The sequence below is a fragment of the Mauremys reevesii genome, linkage group 19 (genome assembly GCF_016161935.1).
Source record: "Mauremys reevesii isolate NIE-2019 linkage group 19, ASM1616193v1, whole genome shotgun sequence".
Lineage (NCBI taxonomy): Eukaryota > Metazoa > Chordata > Testudines > Geoemydidae > Mauremys > Mauremys reevesii.
The window spans coordinates 4168148-4193936 of NC_052641.1; the positions used below are offsets into that span (position 1 = coordinate 4168148).

At 53.1% G+C, this 25789-nt stretch overlaps 1 protein-coding gene across 6 annotated transcripts in view; it reads right to left on the reverse strand.

The window, feature by feature from the left end:
• The window catches only part of ALAD (aminolevulinate dehydratase), a 28644-nt gene extending 15218 nt beyond the window's left edge, over positions 1 to 13426 (reverse strand). For 2 of the 6 annotated variants that reach the window (XM_039506639.1, XM_039506638.1), the window contains exons 1-2: positions 13341 to 13426; positions 1905 to 2042 (exon numbers count right to left, since the gene is read on the reverse strand). In XM_039506639.1, the coding sequence (XP_039362573.1) occupies positions 1905 to 2017 (113 nt within the window). In that variant the 5' untranslated portion in view covers positions 2018 to 2042; positions 13341 to 13426. Of the gene's footprint in view, positions 1 to 1904; positions 2043 to 2361; positions 2793 to 2822; positions 3492 to 4361; positions 4480 to 4503; positions 4706 to 13340 lie in introns of those variants that run through there. The other 4 variants (XM_039506635.1, XM_039506633.1, XM_039506636.1 and 1 more) reach the window with 4 other exon arrangements.
• Between the last annotated feature and the right edge of the window lie 12363 nt (positions 13427 to 25789).

Below are 25789 nucleotides of genomic sequence, written 5' to 3' on the forward strand. Positions count from 1 at the left end.
GAGTGAGCCGGAGATTGGGCTCATTCCCTGCACCAGCTGCTCAGTCCCTAGAAACGCAGCGTCCGAGGCCCATGAGCAGCAGGAACAGGCATCCCACCCCCTTGCCACTCAAGTCCCAGAGCAGGAGCTCTGCAATGAGCCCCCGGGGGCCAGCAGCTTAGACCTCGACGCTGCAGTGCAGAGCCACCGGGAGCTCACCAGAGAGCAGAACAAGGCCCTGCAGCAGCAGGGCCAAGGCAGGTGACAAAGGGAGCTCTCCGGCTCGCTAGGGGTTAAGGTCTCAACTTCCTGAGCCTGATCCCCAGGGTCCCTGCCGCTCTTGGGGGGGCGGAGCCGGGGAGAAGCGAGGGGGACACCCCGCCCCGTCTCTCCTTTAGGTGGCGGCACACACTGCATTTCCCTTGCGGCCGGGAGGGGCAGCAAACTTCATTCAACGTGCCACCCTAAGAGTCACCGCAGCGGGCAGAGACCAGTGGCTGGTCAGTTCTGCCTCCCGTGCTGGCTACAGAGGATCATCTCACGCCGAGGAGAGCCCAGCCCTGAGAGCAACCAGGCCAGGCTTCCCGAGCCCCAGAAGCTGCGGCAGGTGCCACGCAGGGAGGGGCTCAGAATGAGGCAAGTTCACAGCCTGGTGAACCGTCCAAGAGACCAGATGTCACGGAGTCCCCGGGCGCTGCTCTGGAACTGCTCCCTACGAAGCCAGGCAGGTCTCTGGGGAGCCTCCTCTCTCTGAGCAGACTGTCTGCAGGGCAAGAAGCTCACACGGCTTCACCTCCTGGGTCTGACCTCGGAGCATTCAGCTATGCGGCCATAGAGAAGGAATGTCTGGCCATGGCGTGGGCTCCCAAAGGCTGCAGCCGGATCTATCTGGGCGGCGCGTCACTGTGTACACGGACCACGCGCCCTGCCGTGGCTGCAGCAGATGAGGACTCGCTGCGGGAAGCCAGAGGGCCCTGCACCCTGACTCTCAGCCAGCCGGTAAAACAGAAGATTTATTAGCTGACAGGAACTTAGCGTACGACAGAACTTGTTAGCACAGAATCAGAGACTTTCAGCAAAGTCCATCTTGGGGGGAGGGGAGCCCAGAGCCAGGGCTCTGGTGCTCCCCCGGCGCAGCATCTGTGCAGGCACCAGGAGCAACCTCCGCAAAAGTCACACGCCCTTATTCCCACCACCTAGACATTGGCGCAATACACAGGGACACTGAGGCACACACAGCATTCATGCAGACTCGCATACAACACAACAAGGGAAAATCCCCACTTTGTCACACCAGATTCCACAGGGCTCACGGCCTCATTCAAACACAGCCCGCTCGGGGGGGATGTACAGCTCTAAGCCCGCCAGCATCCCATAGGCCACATCCGAAACCGCCCCAGCTGGGCAGTGCCCGCAGACTGGCTCCACCACCCCAGGATGGACCCCTCAGCCCAGCAGCCCTGGCATTCCTGGGAGGATTAGCAAACCGCCCCAGGAAGGCACCAGGCTGGTCACAGACACACGCTGGTTCAGATCCAGGGAAGGGTTGCAGTGAGCAGCTTCCCCACGACGTACGTACAGAGGTTCCTACGGGGTGACATGCCCATGGCCACTTCCGCTCCGATGGGAATTCAGAGCAGCGGGGCAGGAGGCTGCCCTGCCCTTCCCCACCCAGCTAGGGCAGCACTGCACACGCCGCCAAAGGCAGGACGCCGCTGTAGAGGGACCATGGCTCTGCTCGGGATGGCAGCTCCCACGTCCCGAGGCAGGTGGCCTGCAGACTCAGGGGCTGCACACCGGCCGGGAGCTGCTGCCCCTTTGTGTGACCTCCTCTGAAGCAAGGAAGCTGCTCCACGGAGCTCTGTCTGCACAGAGATCTCCTCTCGCTTCCCCAGCTGGGAGCACGGGCTCCAGCCCTCACTTACGTGACAAAGATGGGGTAGATGAGGTTAGAGGCATCGAAGGCTGTGGCCGAGGTCTGCCAGGAGCGCAGCACAGGGTGGAAGTAGCCGCTGTGGAGCACAGACTGCGCCTGCATCCTGGAATCTCAGCAACGGGAGAGCCTGAAAAACACACGGCGAAACAGCAGTTTAGAGGCTGCATCCCAGGGAGAGTCACTGAAGCTAGTGCCTCAAGCCCTGCTCCAGGCAGCCTCTGACAGGCTGTGCCCCGGGGGAACACACGAGCATGGCTAAGCAAGGGGCTTCCACTGCTTCCCTCGGGAGACGATTCCACAGTTCAGTCGATAGCAACTGATACTCAAGCCAAGCTTTCCTGTGATTTGCCATGTGGACAGGGCACTGGGCTGGGAGCCAGGAGACCTGGGTTCTAGAGAGACTCCATGCCCCCGTTTCCCATCTGTAAAACGTGGATGTTATTCACCCGCCTCTGCAAAGCGCTCAAAGATCTATGGGTGAAAAGGTGAATTATTCAATTCATCCACATCTGTCACCACCAACCACCCCTGGCTGGCTGCCACAGCACCAGCACACCGTGTCCCCATGCCTGGAACGCTGCAGCTAGCACTTGGGGGCACCCCTCACTTGAAAGGTGCTTTACAAAGCCCGTCTGAGTCCGGAGAAGCTGGGTCAAAGAATCCAGCTGTAATGGTCCAGCCCAAACATACTCAACCCTTCAGGGCCTGCTGATGCTGCGGGAACATCTCCCCAGACCAGCACCACTCATGCACCAGCGAAGCTAATTTCTGTATCTGTTAGTTACCCAGTCCCAGGTAACAGTGACAAACAGGAACTGAACTGCCTGTGTGCAGGACCAAGCCCCATGTACTGCTCCGGAGGTATCCGCACACCATCCCACCAAATGCTTTCAGCTCTGGTTAGTACGGAGATTTAGGTGGTGCAGATCCCGTTCTCCCCATGGCCACGTGGCTTCTCTCCTACAGCAATCACAGCAGGGCTCCGGCAGCGGCTGTGCCCCAGACAGCTAGAGCTGCAGGAGGCAGAACGCAGTCACCTCTAGCGCTACATGTCCCCGAGAGCGTGGCCGACAACATCAAGTGATGACTGAAGGAGGAAGCAAAGAGCATGAGGATCCAGTCGGCAGCATTATGGTCTGATATCTGGCAAGCCACTACAGCTAGACAGCAACCTCCTTGGGAATCCCCTTCGCAAGGTTCTCTACCAGCCATGCCGTCCGACTGTCCCACGGCCACTGGCCCTTGGCCTCGCAGCGCTTCCTGGCCTGAGCCCAGGGCTGGACACTGTCCATCCCAGCGGGGCCAGCAGTGACAGACCCTTCTGCAAAGGCTGCATGTGCACTGGGGAGGAAAAGCAGAGGCACCCCTCAAGTGGACACGTGGCTACTGCAGCCCGGCTATTGCCGTGAGAAGAGGAGGCTCAGAATGGGGAGTCAGTGGCGGGGGTCCCCGAAGGAGCCAGGAGAGGCAGGCTGCAGTGCAGTGACTGCCGCACACGGGACGCCTGGACAACGACCCCTGGCTTGCTCAGCGTGGCGGTGGAGGCAGCTGCCGGCTCTGACCAGGTATCCAACAGGCAGGCTCCAAAGCTGCCAGCGCTGGTGAGCTGCAATGGGCCAGGCAGACACCACATCCCCTCTCCTTGTGTCACTACCATGGTGGGAACCCCCCCACTCCACATCCATTAACGCAGTGAAGGACACTGAGTCACACTGCTCTAGGGAGAGGCTATGTCCCTCACAACCCTCGGCCCCGAGAGAACCCCGAGATACAGCAAGAATGAGGCTGCCAGCGTCCAGCTGTGCACCAGCCAGCCCCTCAAGCTCCAAGGGACCTGCCTGAGCCCCCTCAATGCTCCACCTCCCTGCACAGCCGCAGAGGGCAGCTGTGCACAAAGGGCCTTCTGCTGCCAGCCCAAGTGATCGTTGCTAGCCTCCAGCACCTTGGGGAAGTGCCAGGAGCAGAGAGACTGGGCTTCTGTTAGAGAAGCTGGAGCCCAGCCAGTAAAAGAAAGAAGCAGATGTGAAAACCAGAGACCAGGCACCGACAGTGGAATCTCTCTGTACCCTCCCACCCACCAGGACAGTATCCGGGCGCATTCCTCGTAAGATCAACAGCAACTGTGTAGTCCCCGGCGCACCTCCAGCATTTCATTTGCAGGGTTGAAACTCTGCTTGGGGTAGAGATTTTGTTTCTGAAATAAGAGTTCGAAAAGCCTGACCCGGTCAGCGTGGCCATGCCAGGCCCACGCAGGATCGTGTCCTACACCAAGCGCTTGGTCCAGTCCCACAGATGGCTCAGACCCCTTCTTTGAGCAGCAATCCCAGAGCTTTCCCCATACTCAGATTAAGCCCTCGCGAAGGGCGAGCAGGAGCCGACTAGCCCCTATTTGCTAAGAGCTGCGTTCGGGGGGTTGAGTTCTAGTCTATGGCAGCCTCATGATTACCTTGTGCTCCACACATCATCTGTCGTCCCCAGCTTTGTCTGGACTACGGGTTAGAGTTGTGGTGCTGGGTTGTCGTCTCTTCTAGAATTCTAGCCCAGACAAAGCAATTGTACATTAGCACCTGCTGAACCAGCTCACTTACAGCCTAGTCTGCCAGCTCCTAAGGCAGCGGGCTCCGATCCCGGGCTGGGCCTGCAGGCACACCCCCAACCGAATACAGCAGCAAAGCACCGAATGGCAATGAAGAGCTCCAGGTAAGGACCTGACAAGCCAATCCCCAGAGTTGTGCTGCATGGGAAGTCACCGGGAGAGGAGCTCTCCCAGCCACAGGTCCTGCCCTCACTGCGGGCAGCCAGACAGTTACCAGGTTACAGCTTGCTGACGCAGGAAGCAGCCCGCCCCGGCAGATCGACTCGCCCACAGAGGGCGGGAGGATAGTAGGGGAGTCTGGAACCAGCAGCTCCGTTGCTCTCCAGTTCCGCCTCGTAAGGGAGGGAATATGGGAGGCACAGGCAGCTTCGGAGAATGACGGTGCAACGGGGGCTTTAAGAATTCGGCCCTTGGCCGGAAAAGGCTGGAGGAGCCAGAGACACAAGAGGGGGCAGACAGCACCTGCTCAAAGGTCTTCGCTCAGAAAAAGAACCGGGCCTGGAGCAGCTGGCCCCAAACGGGGATGTGGGGAGGCTTGCAAGGGAGAGAGAGGAGCAGGGACTGTCTGGGTGCTATCGTCATGTCTGTATTTAGGCCTTGGCAAGGACAGTTCGTAACCAGGCTCTGCTGCATGGGAAACGCCGGCCCATCACGCGCAGGGGAGGTCACCTGCAACTCGCAGCCCAGGCGAATGGAGCTGGCCAGGTGGGTGCGTTTGGCCAGGCCGAACTATGACAACGAAGTCACACATGTGAAGCAGGCGCATGGTGTCCGGGGTGGGGGGCAGATGGGGTTTGAGCAGATACCAGATTCCCACACACTTTGCAGCGAGCAATCCAGCTCCACCGCGTGCGTCTCTGCAGAGGGAAGATACAGTCCTGTTACCGGGACTGCCTGGGAACGTGGGCGGAGCGGTGCCAGGCAGGGCACCCAGCACAGGAGGAGCAGAGCGGCACTGCCACAGGCAGCATGACGCAGAGCAGAGCAACGCTGGGGGAAGAATTGCTGGGGAAGCAGCCCTGAGCAGAGCCCACGCAGTGAGGCAGAGCCCAGACCCACCGCCTGGGGTCCCACCGGGACATGAAATGGCCTCCGGGGGGTAGCGTTCTGGACGACGGCCACCAGGCAGGAGGGTTAACGCTGGGAGCTACACGGGGCTTTCTGGGGGTATCAGAACCTTCCCTGAATTCTGAGCAGCAGCATGACCCCCCCTCCCTCCCCGGGCTGGCGCTGGCAGACAGCTTCCATCACCACCCTCTGAACCTCCCCAAACCTCGAACCAGAGCACGAGGGCTTCAGGGAGGGTTAGGGCCATGTCTGCCCTCTGACTTCACCACCCTGCCTCTCTCCACGGGCCCTTCTCGGAGACTGGCTCTAGCTCGGTCACAAGACACGGGCCGGATGCAGGCATCACTGGGGGACTCTCTGCCCTGCATTATACAGGAAGTCAGACTAGACGAGGGGTCGGCAACCTTTCAGCAGTGCTGTGCCGAGTCTTCATTTATTCACTCTGATTTAAGGTCTCGCGTACCAGTCATACATTTTAACGTTTTTAGAAGGTCTCTTTCTATAAGTCTATAATATAGAACTAAACTATTGTTGTAAGTAAAGTAAATAAGGTTTTTAAAATGTTTAAGAAGCTTCATTTAAAATTAAATTAAAATGCAGAGCCCTCCAGACCGGTGGCCAGGACCCGGGCAGTGTGAGTGCCACTGAAAATCAGCTCATGTGCCGCCTTTGGCACCTGTGCCATAGTCTAGTCCAGGGGTAGGCAACCTATCTAAAGCTCCTTCTGGTCTTAAAATGTCGGGATCTAAATGGGCCAAAGGGACAAGCCTAAATCCAAGCATCCCACAGTCAGATCCAAGCTCCGGCACTCAGGTTTGTCTTATTTTTGGCTGAAAATGCGTTACAAGAGCAGCCAAGGCACATGACCTGATCTCCCTCGAGCAGCAGCCTGCATCAAGGCAAACAGCCTGCCACTCCCTCCTTCAGCTCACAGGGCAGGGGCCTGTATGCCTGGTGCGGAAGGGCGGGGGCCTGTCCTGCTCTGTGTCCTGACAGGACTCGCTCCATGACACCTCTGCAAAGCTCCCTGGAGAGCCTGGGGTTGATCTGAGATGCTGCTGGGGGGTGTCTCACTCAGTCTAACTTCAAAAACAGCCACTTCAGCGCCACTTCGGGGTGAGACCTTCATACTCGAGGCAGATTCCAGCCCATGCTGCGATTGCTCCGGCTCCTGCCTGCCGCAACCCCCAGGGCCAGTGCTAGCTCCAGGGCATGCAGAGGTGAAGCTAACCCGACGGTTACACCGTAGCAGCCAAACGAGAGACCAGCAGGGAAGGGAAGCAACCCGGCTCCCCTTTCACCTCAACACACGTTTGCAACAACAGCCTGGTTCTGCCCCATGGCAGCAGGGAGGAGGGTCGGACTCAAACCCCCACGGCTCTATCCCCGGTACCTCAGGAAAGGCTCCTATGGAGCCGGCCTGGGAAGTGAACAGGGCAGATACTCCAGCCTCGGGGAAAGTTGCCTCTTCACCAAGCCTGACTTCTGCAGGCAGGGGTGCGGTAATAACTGGGCCTACACATCTACCCTAATTGGAAGTTCAGCTGAGAGAAGCCTCTGGGGGCCAGAAGCTGGGAGCGGACGACAGGGCATGAATCACTCAGTGATCACCTGTTCTGTTCATTCCCCCAGGGCACCTGGCACTGGCCACTGTCAGCAGACAGGACACGGGCTAGACGGACCTTTGGTCTGACCCAGTCTGGCCGTTCTTATAAAAGTTCACAAAGTGTCACAATAACCTATAGCAACAAATGCCGATGGGGAAAGGTACAAAAGTGAGACAAAGACTGAATTAGTCCAAACACAAAGACAGACTGATGTAACTCAAGGACTGTGCTGAGATCATGCCTGGTAAACAAGTGACGTGTGGGACTGGAAATCAATGGACCAAAACTGGGTTGAAAATTAGGTCTAATTGGTGACCACATAAGAAGGGGAGAGACTATTCCACCCATTGCTCCCATTGGGGGTCATTAAAAAGTTCCTTTTTGAGGGAAAATGAAGAAAAAGAAAACTCAACAACTGCTAAGTGAAAGCAGGGGAAGGAGTCAGTTTTCCCATCATGGCTGCCAGCCGCACCGTCTCCTGGGACCCTCCAGAACACTGCTCAGCCTTTGTCGTCCTAACCCTGAGAAAAGTCCTGAGCAGATCGGGTCAGAAAAAGGGGGCCCAGGTGATACTGTCAACTCCCCAGCTCTGGCTAAATGTCAGCCACCACCTGGGATGTGAGACTGTGTCCCCCCATCCGTCCTTTCCTTTCTCCACCTTATTTCATCTCTTTCCTATTCCTCCCGTATTTCCTTTTGTCTTAAAGTCTGTCTTAGCAAACCACGGTTGCCCATTTGTGCCCAGAAAGGCAAAGGAAAGCAATCCCCTAAGCAGCCTGATGCTGTTGCAAGTGCCAGTTCTGACAATGGCTAGTGAGACCACAGGCCGTGCCTGCGTTTGCCAGCAGGGAGGTTGCAAACAAATGAAAGTCAACACCAGAGACAGAAACTGCATCTTTAAAACTCTGCTGTTCTTTTCTCTTCCCTCTCGTGCGGCTCAGGGTGTGGCAGTGAGTGGCTGATTTAGCAGGTCATGCTCTTCCCTTGTCAGCAGCATGGGAGTAGGTGGTGGTCTGGAGCAGGGGACCGGTCAGAGGAGATCTAAATCTAGCACCCTGTCCCTTTGGAGTAGGTAGAGATCCCCATGGTATTTACTTGTGTGGGCAACATTAGGGACACTGGCCAGGACCCTCATCATTAATTTCAGCCCAGATCATCATATTCTGTCCCAGTTTCAAATGGAAACAGAAGGGGCAGAAAGCTACTAGGGGAGTGGCTGTTCTAGATTTAACTTGGCAAATAGGGAGGAATTGGATGAGAATTTGAAAGTGGAGGGAAGCTTGGGTGAAAGTGATCATGAAATGAGAGAGTTCATGATTCTAAGGCTTCTAAGGACTAAGAGGGAAAATAGCACCATAAAGCTAATGGATGTCCAGAAGGCGACATTAGCAAACTCAGGGCGTTGGTAGGTAAGATCCTACAGGAAGCAAGTCTAAGGGGAAAACATTTTAAGAGAGTTGGAAGGTTTTCAAAAAGACATTTTTAAGGGCACAAGAGCAAACTATCCCACTGAGTAGGAAAGATAGGAAGCCGGGCAAGAGACCACTCTGGCTAAACCAGGAGATCTTCAATGATCTGAAACTCAAAATGAAAGTCCTACAAAAAGTAGAAAATAGGCCAAATTACAAAGGATGAATATAAACAAACAACACACGTATGTAGGGATAAACTGGAGAAATGGTTTGAAGTCAATAGGATGAAATTAAAAAAGGACAAATGCAAAGGACTTCACTTAGGCAGGAACAATCAGTTGCACATGCACAAAATGGGCAATGACTGCCTAGGACGAGCACTGCAGAAAGGGATCTGGGGTCATAGTGGATCACAAGCTAAATATTAGTCACCCGTGTAACACTGTTGCAAAACAAGCAAACATCATTCTGGCATGTATTAGCAGGAGTGTTGCAAACAAGACACGAGTAGTAATTCTTCTGCGCTAATTAGGCCTCAGCTGGAGTATTGTGTCCAGTTCTGGGTGCCACATTTCAGGAAAGATGTGGACAAATTGGAGAAAGTCCAGAGAAGAGCAACAAACATGATGAAAGGTCTAGAAAACATGGGCTATGCGGGAAGATTGAAAAAAATGGTTTGTTTAGTCTGGAGAAGAGGAGACTGAGAGGGACAAAAATAGTTCTAGGACAAGAAGCAATGGGCTTAAATTGCAGCAAGGGCGGTTTAGGTTGGACATTAGGAAAAACTTCCTGTCAGTGGCTAAGAACTGGAACAAATTGCCTAGGGATCTCCGCCATTGTCTAACCTGCTCTTAAAAATCTCCAATCACCTGTCAGGGATGGTCTAGATCAGGGGTGGGCAAACTTTTTGGCCTGAGGGCCACATCTGGGAATAGAATTGTATGGCGGGCCATGAATGCTCACAAAATTGGGATTGGAGCACATAGGAGCCGCAGCAGGGCCATGCGTCTGCTTCCGGGAGCCGTGTGGTGCGGCCTCCGACACAGCGCCCCAGCTGGAGCTCCGGAGCAGGGCAAGCCCCAGACACAGCACCCTGGCTGGAGCTCACAGGCCAGGTTAAAACACCCCATGACCCATAGTTTGCCTACCCCTGGTCTAGATAATACTTAGTCCTGACATGAGTGCAGGGGACGGGACTAGATGACCTCTCGAGGTCCCTTCCAGTTCTATGATGCTCCCTTTGTTCGCTTTCCTAAGCCAGTATGGAATGGGGCTGTCATTCCACCCCAGAGACAGCTGGGGATTAGATTCCCACATGGTTTGCAGTGAGCAATCCAGCTCCATCACGTGCATCTCTGTAGAGAGAAGATACAGTAGATCACTTTGGGAAGGAGGCCCTATAGAAGTGTTATAAATGTCATCATCCATTTATTTGGGACTAGAGGGGTGGGGGGGGGAATAATGGAGTAATTTGGTACATACGCTAACCGGGGTAATAGCTAGCTTAGCCTTGAGAAGCTGGGTGCCAGCACCTCAAGGTGCTTGTGGAAGGATACTGTGTGGGAAGATCATGGACTCTCTCACAAACCCCAAGGACAAGAGGGCTGCAAATCCACAATACCATCCATGTGAGGCAAAGGGACTATGGCCAGGACCTGAACATTTTACCAGGTGCCTAGTAGCCAGGAGCCTGAGGGCTAGGCTACACTAGAAGCTATGTCTGGGCTGATGCAGCTACGCCGCCGTGGCACGTCTGGTGAAGACGCTCTATGCCGACGTGAGAGAAGCTCTCCCGCTGAGATAGCGGTGTCCACACCGAGGCTTAGGAGGGTGCAACTTATGTCCCTCGGGGGCGGGGGGGGGGTGTCTTATTCACACTCCTGAGCGACACAAGTGGTAGTGTGTACAAGCCCTAACCCCACGAGCCAGCGAGATACAAATTCCACGGGAATGGGGGCTCCACCAGCAAAACCCAAGAGCAGCCGGTCTTGGAGAAGGGCCCAGCCCCCGCCAAAACAGCATGGAAAGGCCAAGGATGCGGTCTGGGAACTCTGTGCAGGGCTCTGCTTTTCATACCAGCCTCTACCACCCTCATCTAGATGCCAATAGGAGGAAGGAGCTTTCTGACCGTCTCCCTACTCCTGAGCCTTCTGACTGCTGCGAGAGTGGACTGCCTGCCCCACTCTGCCTGTCAGCCGGTTATTGGGTCCTTCCCAGGACTAAGATCAGTGCCTGCCTCTGTCTTGTCCAAAGTTTCCCTCCAAAGCATTGTGAAATTGACATGATGGTTGTAGATGTCACTGCTGCCCAGGAGGATCTGAAGAACAGCCTGAAACTGACCAGTCTTGTCACTTTCGTTAACCTGCTGCTGCTTTGGAAAAGCCCTAGCATAGGCAGGGCAGTGGTGCACTCAGACAAACAACACCGCACTGGTCACATTTTGGTGCTTCTCTTTGTAACCATATGGCTAGAAGCTAGATTAGACCTACGTTAAAAATTTTGCAGAAATTGATAGCTGAGACCCTCACACCCCCAGGGAAAACTTCCCACTCTCACACAGATGCAAGCACTGCTCACTGGGCCGTCCAATTATCTGGGTAGATACCCAGGAGAGCTCTAGGGGGTCTGATGGTCCCCCTCCATGCTGCTGGCTTTAGTCAAGGGCATGAGCACGTACATCAAGCAGGAGTCTGTTCTTCTGGTGAAATGTTTCCTGTCTATGGTGTTCCTAAGGCACCTGGACTGTGGTACCAAAGCACTGCAGTAAGCGCGTCTTTGAGATCATCTGAACCCATTAGGAATAGTGAATGAGCCTGTTCTTTAAAGTCACCCTAAGGTCATGCCCTTAGGACTGTTACTGGATAGGTATGAGGAGTCATTAACCGAGAGGGGACTGGCCAGTCCACAATAGCATGCTACACTGTTACACCTATGACAGAGGGACCAGCAAGATACCACTTTGCTCTGGGTAATCTATGCAAAGAGGTTTGGCAATAGTGCAAACAGGGGTAACCATCCCCCACAGATAACCATCCCCCATCCCGCTCACTTGCGGTGGTAGAAGTCAGATGGAGGGAACTGGCTGGGCAATCATCAGAGAACAGACGTCTTTATCTGCCAGAGAGATACCAACTGCCCAAGACATCAGGTTAGTCAAGAAGCAACAAATTTCTCTGGGCCATGAGGCAGCTGCTGGTGCCCTGCAAGAACAGGGTTAAATGCTGGAATGTTGTAATCTCCTTACCCACTGATGTAAAAGTGATTTAATGTTTGTGCCCACTGAGCACCCAGCACACCACAGGGCATCAAATCTCCCCACCCATCCCTGCAGGGTGAACAGGAGGTCATCTAGTCCAACCCCCTGCTCAAGCAAGCAGAACCAGCAGCTCATTCCCAGTCATTCTAGGCCCACAGGATAAGGCAAAGGGGGTGGGGGTTGGGAAGTGGATAGGACCGAAGTCAGGAGACCATGGCTTGTTTCAGCTGAACTGACTCACAGAGATCTGCTTACAGTTCAAAATGCGACATAAATCTAAAGCCAGGCCAGGAGGGAGGGCTTCCCAGCACCCCCCTGTACAAGAGCAGGATTAGCAGTGCCCGAGGATGTTAATTACTTACAAGAAAAATCTGCTGCTTTTCTAAACTCAGAAATACACCGGGTTTGTCCAGTACGCGCCTGACCCTCTGGCTGCCTTGGCTGGGAGCCCTGCTTGCGCAGCAGACGCTTCGGTAAATTCTGCTATTTCGACCCAAACTCTGACAAACATTAACTATTGCAGCTTGCACGAGATGACCCCTTCTAGCTGTTCCTTATTTCATATCACTGCCAGTGCCTTCAGCTCTGGGAGCTGACAACGTCGAGACAGTGCTTGTACAGGACACCGCAGTCCTGGTCTCCGTGCCCCGCACACAGGCTAGGGATGTGTGTGCGATGTCACAGGCCCACACACAGCACGGGCTGTGGGTCTCACACTGAGCAGCGTGTGCGCCCGCTGCAGTGCCCATGTGAAAACTGCAATTTGCGTGTTTACATGGGGAAATGCCAACAGTTAAATCACTGGGACCAGCTTGTGGCAGCAGATCACATGGGGGGGGGGGGGGCAAGGGGGAGACTCCGGACTTGGTTTCATGCTCCTCGTGATACAGGCACCCGCAGGCTCCTGCCCAAGAAACCAGCTGCTGAGGTGGGGAGTAGCTCGAAGGGGAACATCCAGAAGGAACAAGCTTCTGCCTCACCCGGCCACTTTCTCCTCTGCTCGGGCTGCGGCCCAGCGCGGTGCCCGGCACAGACTGAGGCAGAGCCGCAGAGAGCAGCACCGGGCCGTGCAGGACCCCTGGGAGCAGCATGGGCTCGGAGGGGACAGTTCCCCAGGAGCGGGGAGGTTACAGCGGCTCCGGGCCGGCGCTGCCCCCTCCTCTCCTGCTGGGAGAAGGCCCCAGCCGGCTCGTGCAGGGGGCCGGGGCCGGGCCGGGCCAAGGGGCTCCGGGAGGAACCTCTGGCGGGGCAGGGGCATTGGCTGGGTTAGGAAGGAGCCACCCCCGGGGCTGCAGGCTGGGACCGGCCCGGTCGGAGGGGCGCGCTCCAAGCCGAGCCCCGGGAGCCGGACTCGTCCGGGGCGGCTCGGCGCGCTGCTCCCCCCGCCTCGTGCAAAGCCCCGCACCGCACCGCACCGCACCGCCCGGCCCGGGCAGGGACCCGCCGGAGCAACGGGCCGTGCGGGCCCGGGCCGCCCCCGGCTCACCTGGGCCTCGCCGCCGCCGCGCGCTGACCTGGCTCCGCACCGCACCGCGTGGGGGCCCAGCCCCCCGGAACCAGCTGGGCCCCGCCCCGCACAGCCCGGCCCCGCCCCCGCCAGCCGGGCGCGGCGCCCCCCTGCGGCAGCCGGCGGGATTGTAGCGCCCTGCGCCTGCCCGGGGCCCCACAGCCCGACCCCACCCCAGGCCATGGGGAGATGCGGAGCCAGGCAGCGCTGCAGCTGGATGGGGCGCAGAGGACAAGGAAATAGCAAAGGACAATTTTTATATTTTTTTTTTTTTTTTTTTGAAATTTACAATTTGATTTTCAAATAAACAATTTATTCTTGTTCTTTTTACACCGGACACATTCATTTCAGATTGATCAGAATTTTAAAAAGAAGAGAAAAATTTAAAAGTTTTAAAAAAATTTTTTTTTTAGAAGAGATAAATTTTTTTAACAAAAGGGCTTTTTCAGCAGGTAGCAAGGTGCTTGGTGGTGTGAAGAGATTCTTACAGGTAAAGATCTTTGCAGCAGGTCATAAGTTTTTTTTAAAAAATAAAAAAAAAAACATCCATACCAGAATGCACACTGTATTTTTGGCTGTTTCATTGCTCCTCCCATCTCATTATTGTAGTAAAAAAGGGGGGGGGGGGGGGGAGTGGAGAGAGAGAGAGAGAGACAAAGAAAAAAAGGCATGCAAGCAAATTTTTTTTCCATTTTTTTCATTTTCAGAGGGTTTTTTTTTTTTTTTTTTTTTTTTTCTTTTTTTTTGATGTTTTCATATGTACCATCAGCAGGAAGAGATCAACCCCACCTCCACAAGCCGCCTTCAGCTGCAGGAACCTCTGGGGCTGCTGCCCAGCTGGAGTCTCCATCTGAGCAGCCTGCAAGAGACACCAATTCCGCGTGTATTAAATGTTGGCTTTTCACCCTGCAAGTGTCACCCACACATTGGCACTGGAGTAGAGGGGAAGAAAGTGAAAAGACCAACTGAAAAACACGATCTGATTTTTGTTACAATCTCATGATTTTGGTTCTCTTAAGGTTGGCAGTTCTGCAGATGCTACCCAGCTTCCCCACAGCATATGTGAGCAGTGAGCTCACATGCAAACTGAATGGGCTGGGGGTTGAGTCTGCTGCCTTATGTACCAAAGAAGCCATGGGAGATCCTGAGTCACCAAAAATAGAGGGGGGCGGGGGAAGAGTTCAAAGACTTGCCACTGAGAGGGGAGATAGTTTCCTCGGATTCACACAACCAAGGGCATCCACCCTGATGCTTTTACATTGATTTGTTTCTGTCTGTCTTTTTCTCTTGCTTTTGTGTTTTTACTGCTATTGTCACTTACTGGAAATTCACCAGTCACCATCCCACCACTGTGCCATGGTTGAGGGCTAGCTGCACCTCTGCCTCTTCTGTGGGCTCTCTCTGAGTGCACCCCGCCGGGTCTTAGGCCTCAAGGCTTCACCCCTCTGGGACAGAATCTTGTGATTTTCCCCATGCAGACTGGGTCTCAGGTACCGCCTCTATGCACCAACTATGATCGCTCAGCAGGCCTGACCAGATGTCCCGATTTTATAGGGACAGTCCTGATTTTTGGGTCTTTTTCTTACATAGGCTCCTATTACTCCCCACCCCCTGTCCTGATTTTTCACATTTGCTGTCTGGTCATCAGTCCTAAACGCTGTCTCCCCTGTTTAGGCAGTGTGATCCTTTATTGGACAGGCCGAGTCTTGTGTCTGCCTTGAGCCCATGAGGGGGACAGAGTTAGACCATCCCAGTGCATAGTCCTGGGTGGTTGCTGTGGAGATTGTACCTGGGCTACTGTCTATCTTCATGCATACATTTCCCAGCCAACCAGCTATTGAATTAACCCAGTATGGATAAAGTAAACACCTTTAGAATATTCAGACAAACAAATACAGCACATAGTATTCATAGATTACAGAAAGCAGGGCCGGCTCTAGGCACCGGCACTCCAAGCATGTGCTTGGGGGCGACACTTTTCAAGGGCTGGCATTTTGGCCCTTTGGGGGCAGCACTTTTCAAAGGGCGGCACTCTGGCCTTTTTTTTTTTTTTTTGGCTTGAGGTGGCAAAAAACCTGGAGCCAGCCCTGACAGGAAGCTTCAAATCCATCACAGGCTACTGTGTTTTTATCAACCTGCTGAGGATCACAATTAGGATCTGACTCCTAATCCCTTCCCCCAGGTGTCCACTTCAGAGGCTGAGGCACCCTATGCATGTGGCTGCAGTAGTAAGCAACAGCAAGTTTTGCTCACCGCATTGCAGAGATGGGCACCCTGCTGTGCAAAGCCCTGCTGGTCACTGAGCAGCCTAGAAATGGGGATATGGCTCAGGCCTAGCTAGAGAGTTGGTGGTGATGCACTTAGCAGCTGCAAATGAAACTTCAATTACCTATTGACAGTGAAAAGGGGATTGTAGATTTAGTTCTGTGCTACTTCTGAAGCATAAAGGAAGTCATGGAGTGAGACCATGCAGTCTTAGCATGCAGTATTCTCCACCTTCAGTGATTGCAGGATACACTCTAAGTGAAGGGCGAGGGTCTCTTCTATTGCTGCTAGAAGTCTGCCCTGTGTAACCCTCACCCTTCAGGTTTAGGGGCAGATCTACTCATGCCAGAATAAGTCTCCTCTTCACATTCACACCCTTCAGCCCCTCCGTTTGTATTAAACCCAAATTTACTCCACGTGCTCAGAGTGTGCTAATGGTTAGAGACCCAGAGACCATTTAATGAGTTAGTAAAATCAAGAGCTGGAGAATTTCATGGGGATTGTGGCAACGGCTAAAAACCCCACTCACAATCTGGGCCCCACTGTGCCAAGTACTGTAGAAATGCAGCTGGAGAGATTGCTGCCTTCCACACATCGGTGTATTCACAGTCTTTTTTCTCCCCAAATTCTGCTTTCAGCAGGAATGGGAAACCAGTGCAGGGGAGGAGCCAGTATTTACCTCTCCATCGTAGGGAACTCCAGTGCAGAACGTGTTTGGATCAAAGAAGCAAGTTGAAGATCCATCAGACTTAGGGTTGCCAGGCATCCGGTTTTCAACCAGAATGCTTGGGTCGTTCTGGTCAGGCCACTAAACATCCAGTTGGTCACAGCGTCAGCAGGGAAGGCAGGCTCCGTGCCTGACTCCCGGGAAGTGGCTGGCATGTCTCTACAGCTCCCATTGGTGAAGGCTTTTTATAAGAGCCTCCTCTGGGGAGGGAAGGAGGACTTCAAAGAAAGTTAGCTTCTCTCAGTCTCTCTTTAACGGGGTTGTAACTGATTACCACTCTGGAATGCTGCAAGGATGACTATACTCAGCATCCGACGAAGTGGGTATTCACCCACGAAAGCTCATGCTCCAAAACGTCTGTTAGTCTATAAGGTGCCACAGGAGCCTTTGCTGCTTGTACAGATCCAGACTAACACGGCTACCCCTCTGATACTATACTCAGCTACTAAGCCTGCAACTAGGGTGACCAGATGTCCCGATATTTAACCCTTTATCCTGTGTCCCGATCGATGCAAGATTGGGACACCATTTTTCCTGATATCCAGGTAAAATTTAAAACTTGGTACAGTAGAACCTCAGCGTTATGGACACCTCTGGAATGGAGATTGTCCATAACTCTGAAATGTCTATAAATCCAAACAAGATGTTACGGACTTCAGCTACTGTCAGGGCTCTGGCGGGAGGTCAGGGCTCCGGGTTTTAGATCTGAGGTGAGCACTGGGGCTCAAGGCTTCAGCCCCATAGATCTGCTCCCAGTTTCAGCCTCATTGGATGTGCCAGGGCTTGGGGCTTCAGAAGCCCTGTAGCTCTGTTCCTGGCTTCAGCCCTGGCGGGGTGGGGGGGACTCTACGAGGGGAGCACTGGTTTCTACCCTTCCCATAACTGAAGTCCCGAGCCCTGACGCCTGCTCTCCCCCTCACTGAAACTGGGACCAGAGCTGTGAGGAACCCCAAGCCCCCCTTCAGTCCCACAGCTCCATTCCCAGCTTCTGCCAGGGGGAGGAGGACGCCAGGGGAGGGGCACCTCACAGCTCCGCTCCTGGTTTCAGTGGGGTGTGTGGGGGGAACGGTAAATCACCCCCCCTCCACCTGTCCTGATATTTTACTGTTGCGATCCGGTCACCCTACCTGTGACTGTACTGGGCCAGCCCCAAATGCAGCCATTAACTCAGAGTCCCTTGAGGGTGAGGAAACAGTAAGTGTGAGGTAACAGACTCTGCCAGAGTGCCCAGGTCGGGGAAGGGAAGGATGCGCGTTTCAAACACTACAGACAAGGTAGGTCAGTCAGAACATTATGGGTTGTAAAGCAAGAGACTCCCACTTGATTGTTAGCTTTCTGATTCATCTTGCTTTGGAGATGAAAGCAACTTTTGCCACTGCCTTAGCCAGCCAGCCACACATCATACCAGCTCCCAGCACACGCTGCCAGCTAACCTGCCTTGCAAGGGTTCCCTGTTGCCATTTCTCAATCCACTCCCTAGGACCAGGGCATGCTAGTTTGATCATGTTCCTGTCCCAGATCTTTGCACGGTAACACCCTCCGCAGTCGCCAAGCCAGATCAGGGTTCCTGCACAACTTCAACTTCTAAAGATTCGGGAACTTCCCAGGGTGGGCGTCAGAGAAGCGTTACATAGTGACTCCTGAGACAGACACTCGTTCCGCAAAGGGAGACTGAGCCAACACCATCCTTCTTAGAACTCCACCAGCTCAATGGACAAGGGATGAATTTGGCCCATTCATATTAACTAGTTCATTCTTTGCCTCCTCGCGACCCTTTTCATCGTAGAAAATGTCGAGCTGGAAGGGACTGTGAAGTCATCTAGTCCAGGCCCCTGTGCAAAGGTAGGGCCAAGGAAACCTGACAGAGGTGTGTCCAAACTGTTCTTAGAAATCTCCAAGGATGGGGATTCCACAGCCTCCCTTGGAGACCTATTCCAGAGCCTAGCTGCCCTGAGAAAGTTTTTCCTAATATCTAACCTAATCTCCCTTGCTGCAGGTTAAGTCCACTGCTTCCTGGCCTACCTTCAAATGGCCTTCTCTTGGCCCTGGCTCAATTGTGAATGGCCTTCACTCTTGTTCCTCTTCTAGGCTGCTGTGGGCAATGTGCTGGAGCATGGTCCCCTGCCGGTTAAACAGAGGAAGGGGAGAACATGTGTTCTCCCACCCCACCTGTTCCCTCTGGTTCCAGCAGCCTTGCCTGCATGAGGTGAGCTGGCAATCACAGCAGCACAGTAGCTACTGGACAAGTGCTCCTTTCACCACAAATCCCGTCACATTGGATATGGATAGAACCGAGCCTCCGTGTTGGCAGCATCAGCAGAAAAACCTAGAACTGAATGGTCAGCGACTCCTTCCCATTGCTGTGTGGTCAGTCTTAGGGCACGTGAGCAAGGCAGTGCACGGGAAGCTTGCACTGCTGTCTCTTGTGCCATAAAGAACAAGAAATAGAGGAAGAGACCAACAGAAAACACATATCGGCAGAACCGATTCTTAAAACACATTTTTAAGTTTTGCATGAGGAGTCAGCAGCTGTGATTGCCATGTACAAATTCCCCAGAAGTTTCTGAGAAACTTTGTTACGGAGAGGCACAGGGCATTTCCTGTAGACAAGAGCTCTCAAAGGGAGAGTCACTGATACAGGGAACATAGAAACCAGTAACCAAGTAAGACCCTATCAACACTGACCAAATTATCCCCAACCACCTTCATGTTGCTCACTCTCCATGGATGGAAGAATGATCAGCAGCACTTCTCTCAGTTGCAAGTGCTCAGAAGTCACATTGTGGCTACACATCTGATTTTCCAGTCACACTACTTCCCTGCTCTGATGCTCCCTTCAGTGGCCCTTCATCCATGCTGGGTCCCGTAGGCAGGGCCGGATTAACGCACGGGCTTTAGGGGCTGCAGCCCTTTTGTTCTGTGATGCTTCCCACGTTTAAATGAACTGAGTTAACTGCATGAGAAGCAACAAAGTAACAGAGCCCAATGCATCACCAGAAACAAATGTGCCATGGATGCCCATTCTCTGGCTGAAGAGCGCCTCTTTCTGTGGAGGGGCAGAGGCCAGCTGTTAGTGATGTGCTTGGAACTTAAATTACATGGGTGCAAATTAACAGCAACCCGAAGCAACTGATCAATATCACCCTGGAGCTCCCACCAACCTGAGGAGAGGAGTTTGGTTGAACAGCTGAATGGCTCCCCGCACCAGGCGGCTGAGGAAGGAGGTTGGGCATGGAGGAGCAGGAGGAAGCCTGCTTAGGCACTGCACAAACCAAACAAGAATTCTTTCTACTTTGGTATAGAAAATCAAGCAGTGAAATGAAGACCAGCTAGGAAGGCTGATGATCTGTACACAGTAGATCTACATTTTAGTTAGGATTGGTGGAATGGCAGAAACTCTCCAACACACACATGGGAAAAATCCAGCTCCTGGTTGCAATACCGCAGGACAGTACCTGGAGCAGTGAACTGCCTGATTTCAGGGGGATGAGCACCATCTGCTGACAAGTCCAGGAACACCATGAATAAGCAGAGGGATAGTCCTTTCCCTACTGGCCTTACTAAAGAAACAGCCTAACCACCATCTAGGCTCCCATGCCGAAGGAAGGAAGTGAATTCAAGGACACCAAAGCTAAAGCGGAGCTTATGGTGGCCTGTCTCCCCACTGAGGGAGTTTGCACCCCCTTTGTTCCCCATTGAGGAGTTCTGTTGGACCCTTGGCTGCTTCAGGATTCCCAGACAGCAGCAGCTGTAGCTCTTCTGCAGCTGGGAAGTAGGTTGCAACCTTTCTCTCAGCCCTCGCTGCCATGATCCACCCCTTGGTAGCCCCCAGAGTGTATTCCTGCTAGGCACTCTCTAGCAGGTTCCCTATGAGGAAGTGTCGGAAATAGCATCTGCACTTGGACTGGAAAGGTTCTGCATAGATCTCAACTCTTGCTGGAGCAAGTAACAGTCCTGGATGAGCCTCCAAGAAGGTCCCATCTCCTGCAAAGACAAGTTTCATCCTAGTGGTAGCATAGCGCCAATGGAGCAGAGTTGGTGAGAGCACTCAAGGTCCCAGAGCATGACACAATCTCTTTAGGTATCCTACAACCAGAACATTAAATGTTTTGAAAATAAGGATCAAGACCTTGACTACGATGCAGTATTCTATGGAAAGCCAGCATAGCAAAGGACAAGGATGATGTACTCCTAATACACTGTGTTGCTGAGGAGACACTGACTCCTCTTGTACCAGCCAGAGTTCATACTTTCTAGCCCACAAAACTGTATTGCTGTAATCCAGCTGGGAGGCAGCAGCTTGTCTGCTATTGAGGCTAGGTCAGCACCTAGAACGTTGGCCAGAAGACTGCACCCCAACCAGAGAGAGAATTAATCTGTTGCAGATGTGGATACAAGGGCTCTCAGCAACAGCAGAGTGTTGTAGTACTTCTGGCCAGCAGGCTGACTGGTTACGTTGTGAGCAGGTGTCTTGGACTGGTGTAAACCACATTGTAGCTACTAGCTCTTTGAAACCTCACCTTCTTCCAGCATCGCCGCAGCCTTAGTAGGGGATTCAGTGAGCAAAGCAGTCTGGTGACAGAGATGCAGCCAGGTGAATGAAGACTGTAGGGCCACCCTCTACCCAACATCCCTTCACTTCCTAGCTTTAGTTCCATGGTTTGACTGAATCCAAATTGTGAAGGGTCTAGGACAGTGTCTCGACCTGTCTGTGGAGCAGCGCCCTGACAGTTTAGGAAGGCAACAATCCGGTCTCTGGTCTCAAAAAGGTTGAGAAACATGCACTAGATTTTCTGCACAAGCTCAGTATGAAAGGCCTGTCAAATGAGTGTCTTCATCCACTGCAGTATCGGATATGCTGATGAGGGTCTCACTCAAGCCTGGTCTACACTAGGCGTTTAAATCGGTTTTAGGAGCATAAAACCGATTTCTAACCGTCCCACACACACTAGGAGGATATATATTTTTTTTTTTTCTGGCTCTTTAAACTCTGTACTCCTCCTACCGAGAGACGGAGAGCTAGTGCTAGTATACATATTACCGGATTAGGTTAGTGTGTGTGTGGGGACTGATATTGGCCTCGGGCGGGCGTGTATCAGTGACAGCCCAGTGACCGCTCTGGACAGCATTCTGACTGCGGATGCACTGCCGGGTAGACAGGGAAAGCAAAAACTTTTGAAATTCATTTCCTTTCCCCCAGTGTGGAATCTCTCAGCACAGGTGACCACCACAGCAGCTCACGCAGCACAGTTAACAATGCTCTCTCTTGAGAAATGCAAAAGAGCCCCAGCATGAGCTGCACGGGAGGTGTGGATGATCTGATATATGGGAGAGGGACTGCAGTCAGAAGAGACAAAAAATCAAAAAAACAAAAAAAAAAAAAAAGAAAGAATTTAAAAAATTTCTAAGGACGGACGCAGGCAAGGCAGGGAGTGGCAGCAGTGCAAGTGAGGGAGCTCAGGGCTCAGACAAGGCCAAAGAAAAAAGCCCAAGCAAGCAAAAAAGGGTCAGGGCAAGTGAAAAAGCTATGCTGAGCTGCATGCAATTGCAATTTTAGGGGCACAAGTACCCACCTGAAGCACCGTGGAGGTGGAGTGGGGTTGTAATCTGCCTGCTGAGCCTCTGCCATGATGAAGAGATAAGCAAGGATGAAGAAAGAGAAGAAGAGGAGGAGACAGAGCACTAGCAGCCCCAGCAGCCAGAGCTTTTATCACCAGGCCTGGCCACCGTCCTCCCAGCAGCCCTCCCCTCCCAAGCCCCCACAGACAGCCTGGCCATGGAAGAGGGAGCTCCCATGAGTGGACCTTGCAAATAGCATTTTTTTTTTTTAAGCATTTTATTTTTTGATTTGAAGCCTTTTGAGGACTTGGGATGCATTCGGTATTGGGATAGTTAAAAAGATGTGTGGGGATTGAGGAGGAATCCCGAGAGGACTCCTCGGACATCAGCGCTCCTGCGCTCTGTCCAGAAGCCTTTTGGTGGGTGCAGAAGCAAGGCAACCTTGCAGCGCCCTCCATGGCATGGGCCAGCCATGCCATGCACCATGCATGTAGCATGTAATCAGGCAAAGGCAGCGTTATATCAGGCCGTGGTGGTGGGCAAAGCATGGCATGCAGAAGCATCCGCCTCTTTATCTTGTTCTTCATTCCTCAGCAAAGTTATGTCAGTCAGGTGATATCGTTCAAAGGAATTTAAGTAAATTAAGAATTTATTTCTACTGGGTTCGTGGAATGCAGGTTCAAAGCTTAAAAGCCACAAAAAACCACTTTCGGGGAGGAGGTGGAGCGGGGAGGGGGAGGTTGTGTTTTGCCACGGAAATCTTTTTTGTTTACCCCAGTGGCCAGGTGGGTGGGGGGGGGGAAAGGGGTGGGTGGGTGGAGCTAGGGTGGTATTAGCCAGAGCAGGGTTGAGGGGTAGCCACTACAGAAGGTGGGTAAAGGGGGAAGGGTGTGGAGCCATGCAAGCTGAGGCCTGATGCCTGGACCTGTGTGTGGCTGTGTCTGTAACTCCTGAGTGCAAGCACTCACTATTAAGATGAAAAATGCACCTTGTAGGGGAATGAACATGTGCTAGGTGTGAAGTTGTGTTCACTGTGAAAGTGAATAGTGATGTGGTAAATAAATGTATCTTTCTAAATATCTGTCTCTCTGTATGCAGCTTTGCTCCTCTCCCCATCCCCCTCCATCCAAAAGGCTCCCAAAGATAAAAGAAAGCTAGCATGGAAAAAGAAAGCGGATTATGGAAGAGAGAAGCGAAAATGATGTTCTCAGATGATGATCTGGAAAGTTACACGCAGTATGAAGAGCTCATCTGAAATGAGTGGAAGGCGCGAGGGGGGAATTAGAGGGAAGAGGGAGGAGAGGGAGAGGACAGGATGGGAGGTGGGGCAGGAGGGACCGGCGGAGAACGGTGAGGGGGTGGCGGCAGGAAGGCGGCGGCAGGATCAGTGGCGGTGCTGGATGCAGCTGTGGGCAGGCTGCGTGGCTGGACTGAGCTTCAGGGCGGCAGTGGAGCGGCAGAGCTGCAGGAGCGGCAGTACCAGCACTGCACCCCCAGCTCCCACCACACCATTCCTCACCACCATGTCTCCATACCAGCGTCACTCCCGTCCCCGGCCACCCCCCCCCCACTCCACCCCTGCCACTCCACCCTCCACCCCTGTACTCAGCCCAACCTTTTTTTAGCTCGGCCTTCCCTCCTTTTTTCCTCCCCCTCCTTTCCTCCTATCCTCCTCCCCTTTTACACCACACCTTATTAATAAATTTTAATTATTTTTAAAAAGATTTTTTATTTGAAAGTAAAGTAAGTAACAGGGACTGGAGGAAGAGGGAGTTTGGGAGGAGGGAGGTTGCTTCTTGGGGTGTTCATCAAAAAACAAACAGGAACACCAACACTGGCCATTCTCTGAGCTTGAGTTTCTTATGCATTCTCTGAGCTCTTTCTCTGCTCTGGCTGCCATCCTTCTAATCTCCCGTGTGCTCTGGTGTCCTGCTGCAGCGTAATGATCTACCTCCTGATTCCCCCAGGTCTCCCCCTTACTCCCTTACTCTCTCAGAGAGATCTCACAAATCAGCAAGCAGTAGCAACATACTGCAGCAGCAATCCTCACACATCTCATGCTACCCCTCATGCTAGAAGTGCATCTGTTAGCCTATAGCTTGCCACAGTCTTCTTTGCTGTCTCACAGAACAGACTAACACGGCTACCCCTCTGATAAGTAAGGGCATAACACTTGGCTGAGGTCTGGTCGGTGGCTGAGTTCTGTGCCAGCGTGTGCCTGAGCGTGCAAATGCAGCGCACAAATGCATTCCACCACTGCCCTGCATTGCTCAGCCTGTTGGATGACTGCTGCTGTGTGCGTGTATTGCTTCCTGTGTGACCACTGCCAGGCTAGGTGTGGTGGGCTTCATGGATACAGGCAGGCACAGATATCAACCCAACTGTTATTTTGACAGGCATTCCAACATCCTCAACTTGCTGCAGCACGTTTAAACAGTGTCCCAGGAAGTGATGGTGGCCAGTTAGACCTTCCTGGCTCCCCACGTGGATGAAGCGTTCCTTGTGATCTACAGTGCTGTTTGTGCAGCACCATTGAAAATGCCCCTGTCACTTTCGTGCTGGGTGCCCTGGCGCTGCGGTCTGTTTCTGGGCTGGGGATATTCCATCTGCCCCCCCATCCCCAGGATCCCAGTGCAGCAACTGCCATCCATACGTTTCCACCCATCATCAGATTGAACCCAGCAGCAGCAGCAGCAGTGAGCCCTTGCATACTTTAACCAGGCCAGCATTCCCCTTTTCCAACTGTTCCTGATGCAAATTGAAGTCCGACACAGCTGGCGTTGCAACCAGCTGTCTCACAGGCTACTTGCCACTTCTACTGTGAGGCTGCTCTCATGGGCTCTGCTATATCGTCAGCTGGCAGGGGGGGGGGCCAAGCACAGGAAGTGTTCATGCCCTTGTGCATGCTTCAACGCCTGTTTCAGCAACCACTGATCGTCAACCTGTCAAGTTCAATGGCCCAACACCAAGTGCTTTGTTCCATGATGTGCCCCCCAAATCAAATGTCATGCCATGCCACCAGCCATCTCAGAGTCCAGGGCCCAAAGCGCCAGGGGCTCTGCACGCCCATCTCCATCACTGTCATCACATCCTCATCCTCAGCGCGCGCCTCCTGCTCCTTGCGCCCCTCACTTCGGATTCCTGGTGTCTCCACCTCTGCACGGTGAGTGCGTTGGTGTTTAAAACTGTCACAATTGTGTGAGAGTGTTCCTGGCTGTCCATTTGTGCTGCTGCTGCGAGTAGCAAGCGCAGCAGTTGCATCCAAAAAAAGCAGCAAGCGGTTGTCTGCTGCTCAGGAGGGAGGGTGAGGCTGTACCACCCCACAGGCAGGCAGAGATTTTTGCCCCAATGCCAACTCAGATCCCAAATTACCCAGAAATGGATAGGAGGCTGGGATGGGCATGGAACTGCGGGGAGAGCCTGGCAGTGCTATGGGAACAGAGCGCTTGCACTGGATAATTTAGCAGCTTTGCCTTTGGGAAATGGGTTATTTTTAAACTTAATGAAAACTGGTTTAATTTTTTTCGGTGTTTTTTACAAAAGTAATTTCGGCCTCAGTCTTGTTGAAGCTATTCCACTTTAACAATCAATTGGGCCAAAACCAGAGTCACTCTACAGTCTGGAGCATTCACCTGAGAAGCAGGTGATCCTTGTTCAAATCCCTTTGCACCAGGCAGAGAGGGGAATTGAACTGGGGTCTCCTACATCCTGCGGGAGTTCCCTGGCTGCAGGTTTTATGGAGTCTTCTTCCTCCTGATTTACTCCTTGTAACACGCCAAGTCCCTTTATGGATCCAAGCCTCCATGACTGGCTCACAGCAGAAGTCTGATGACATGCTCAGTTAAAACCTCCTCTTATCTACTCCTTTAGCAATTTT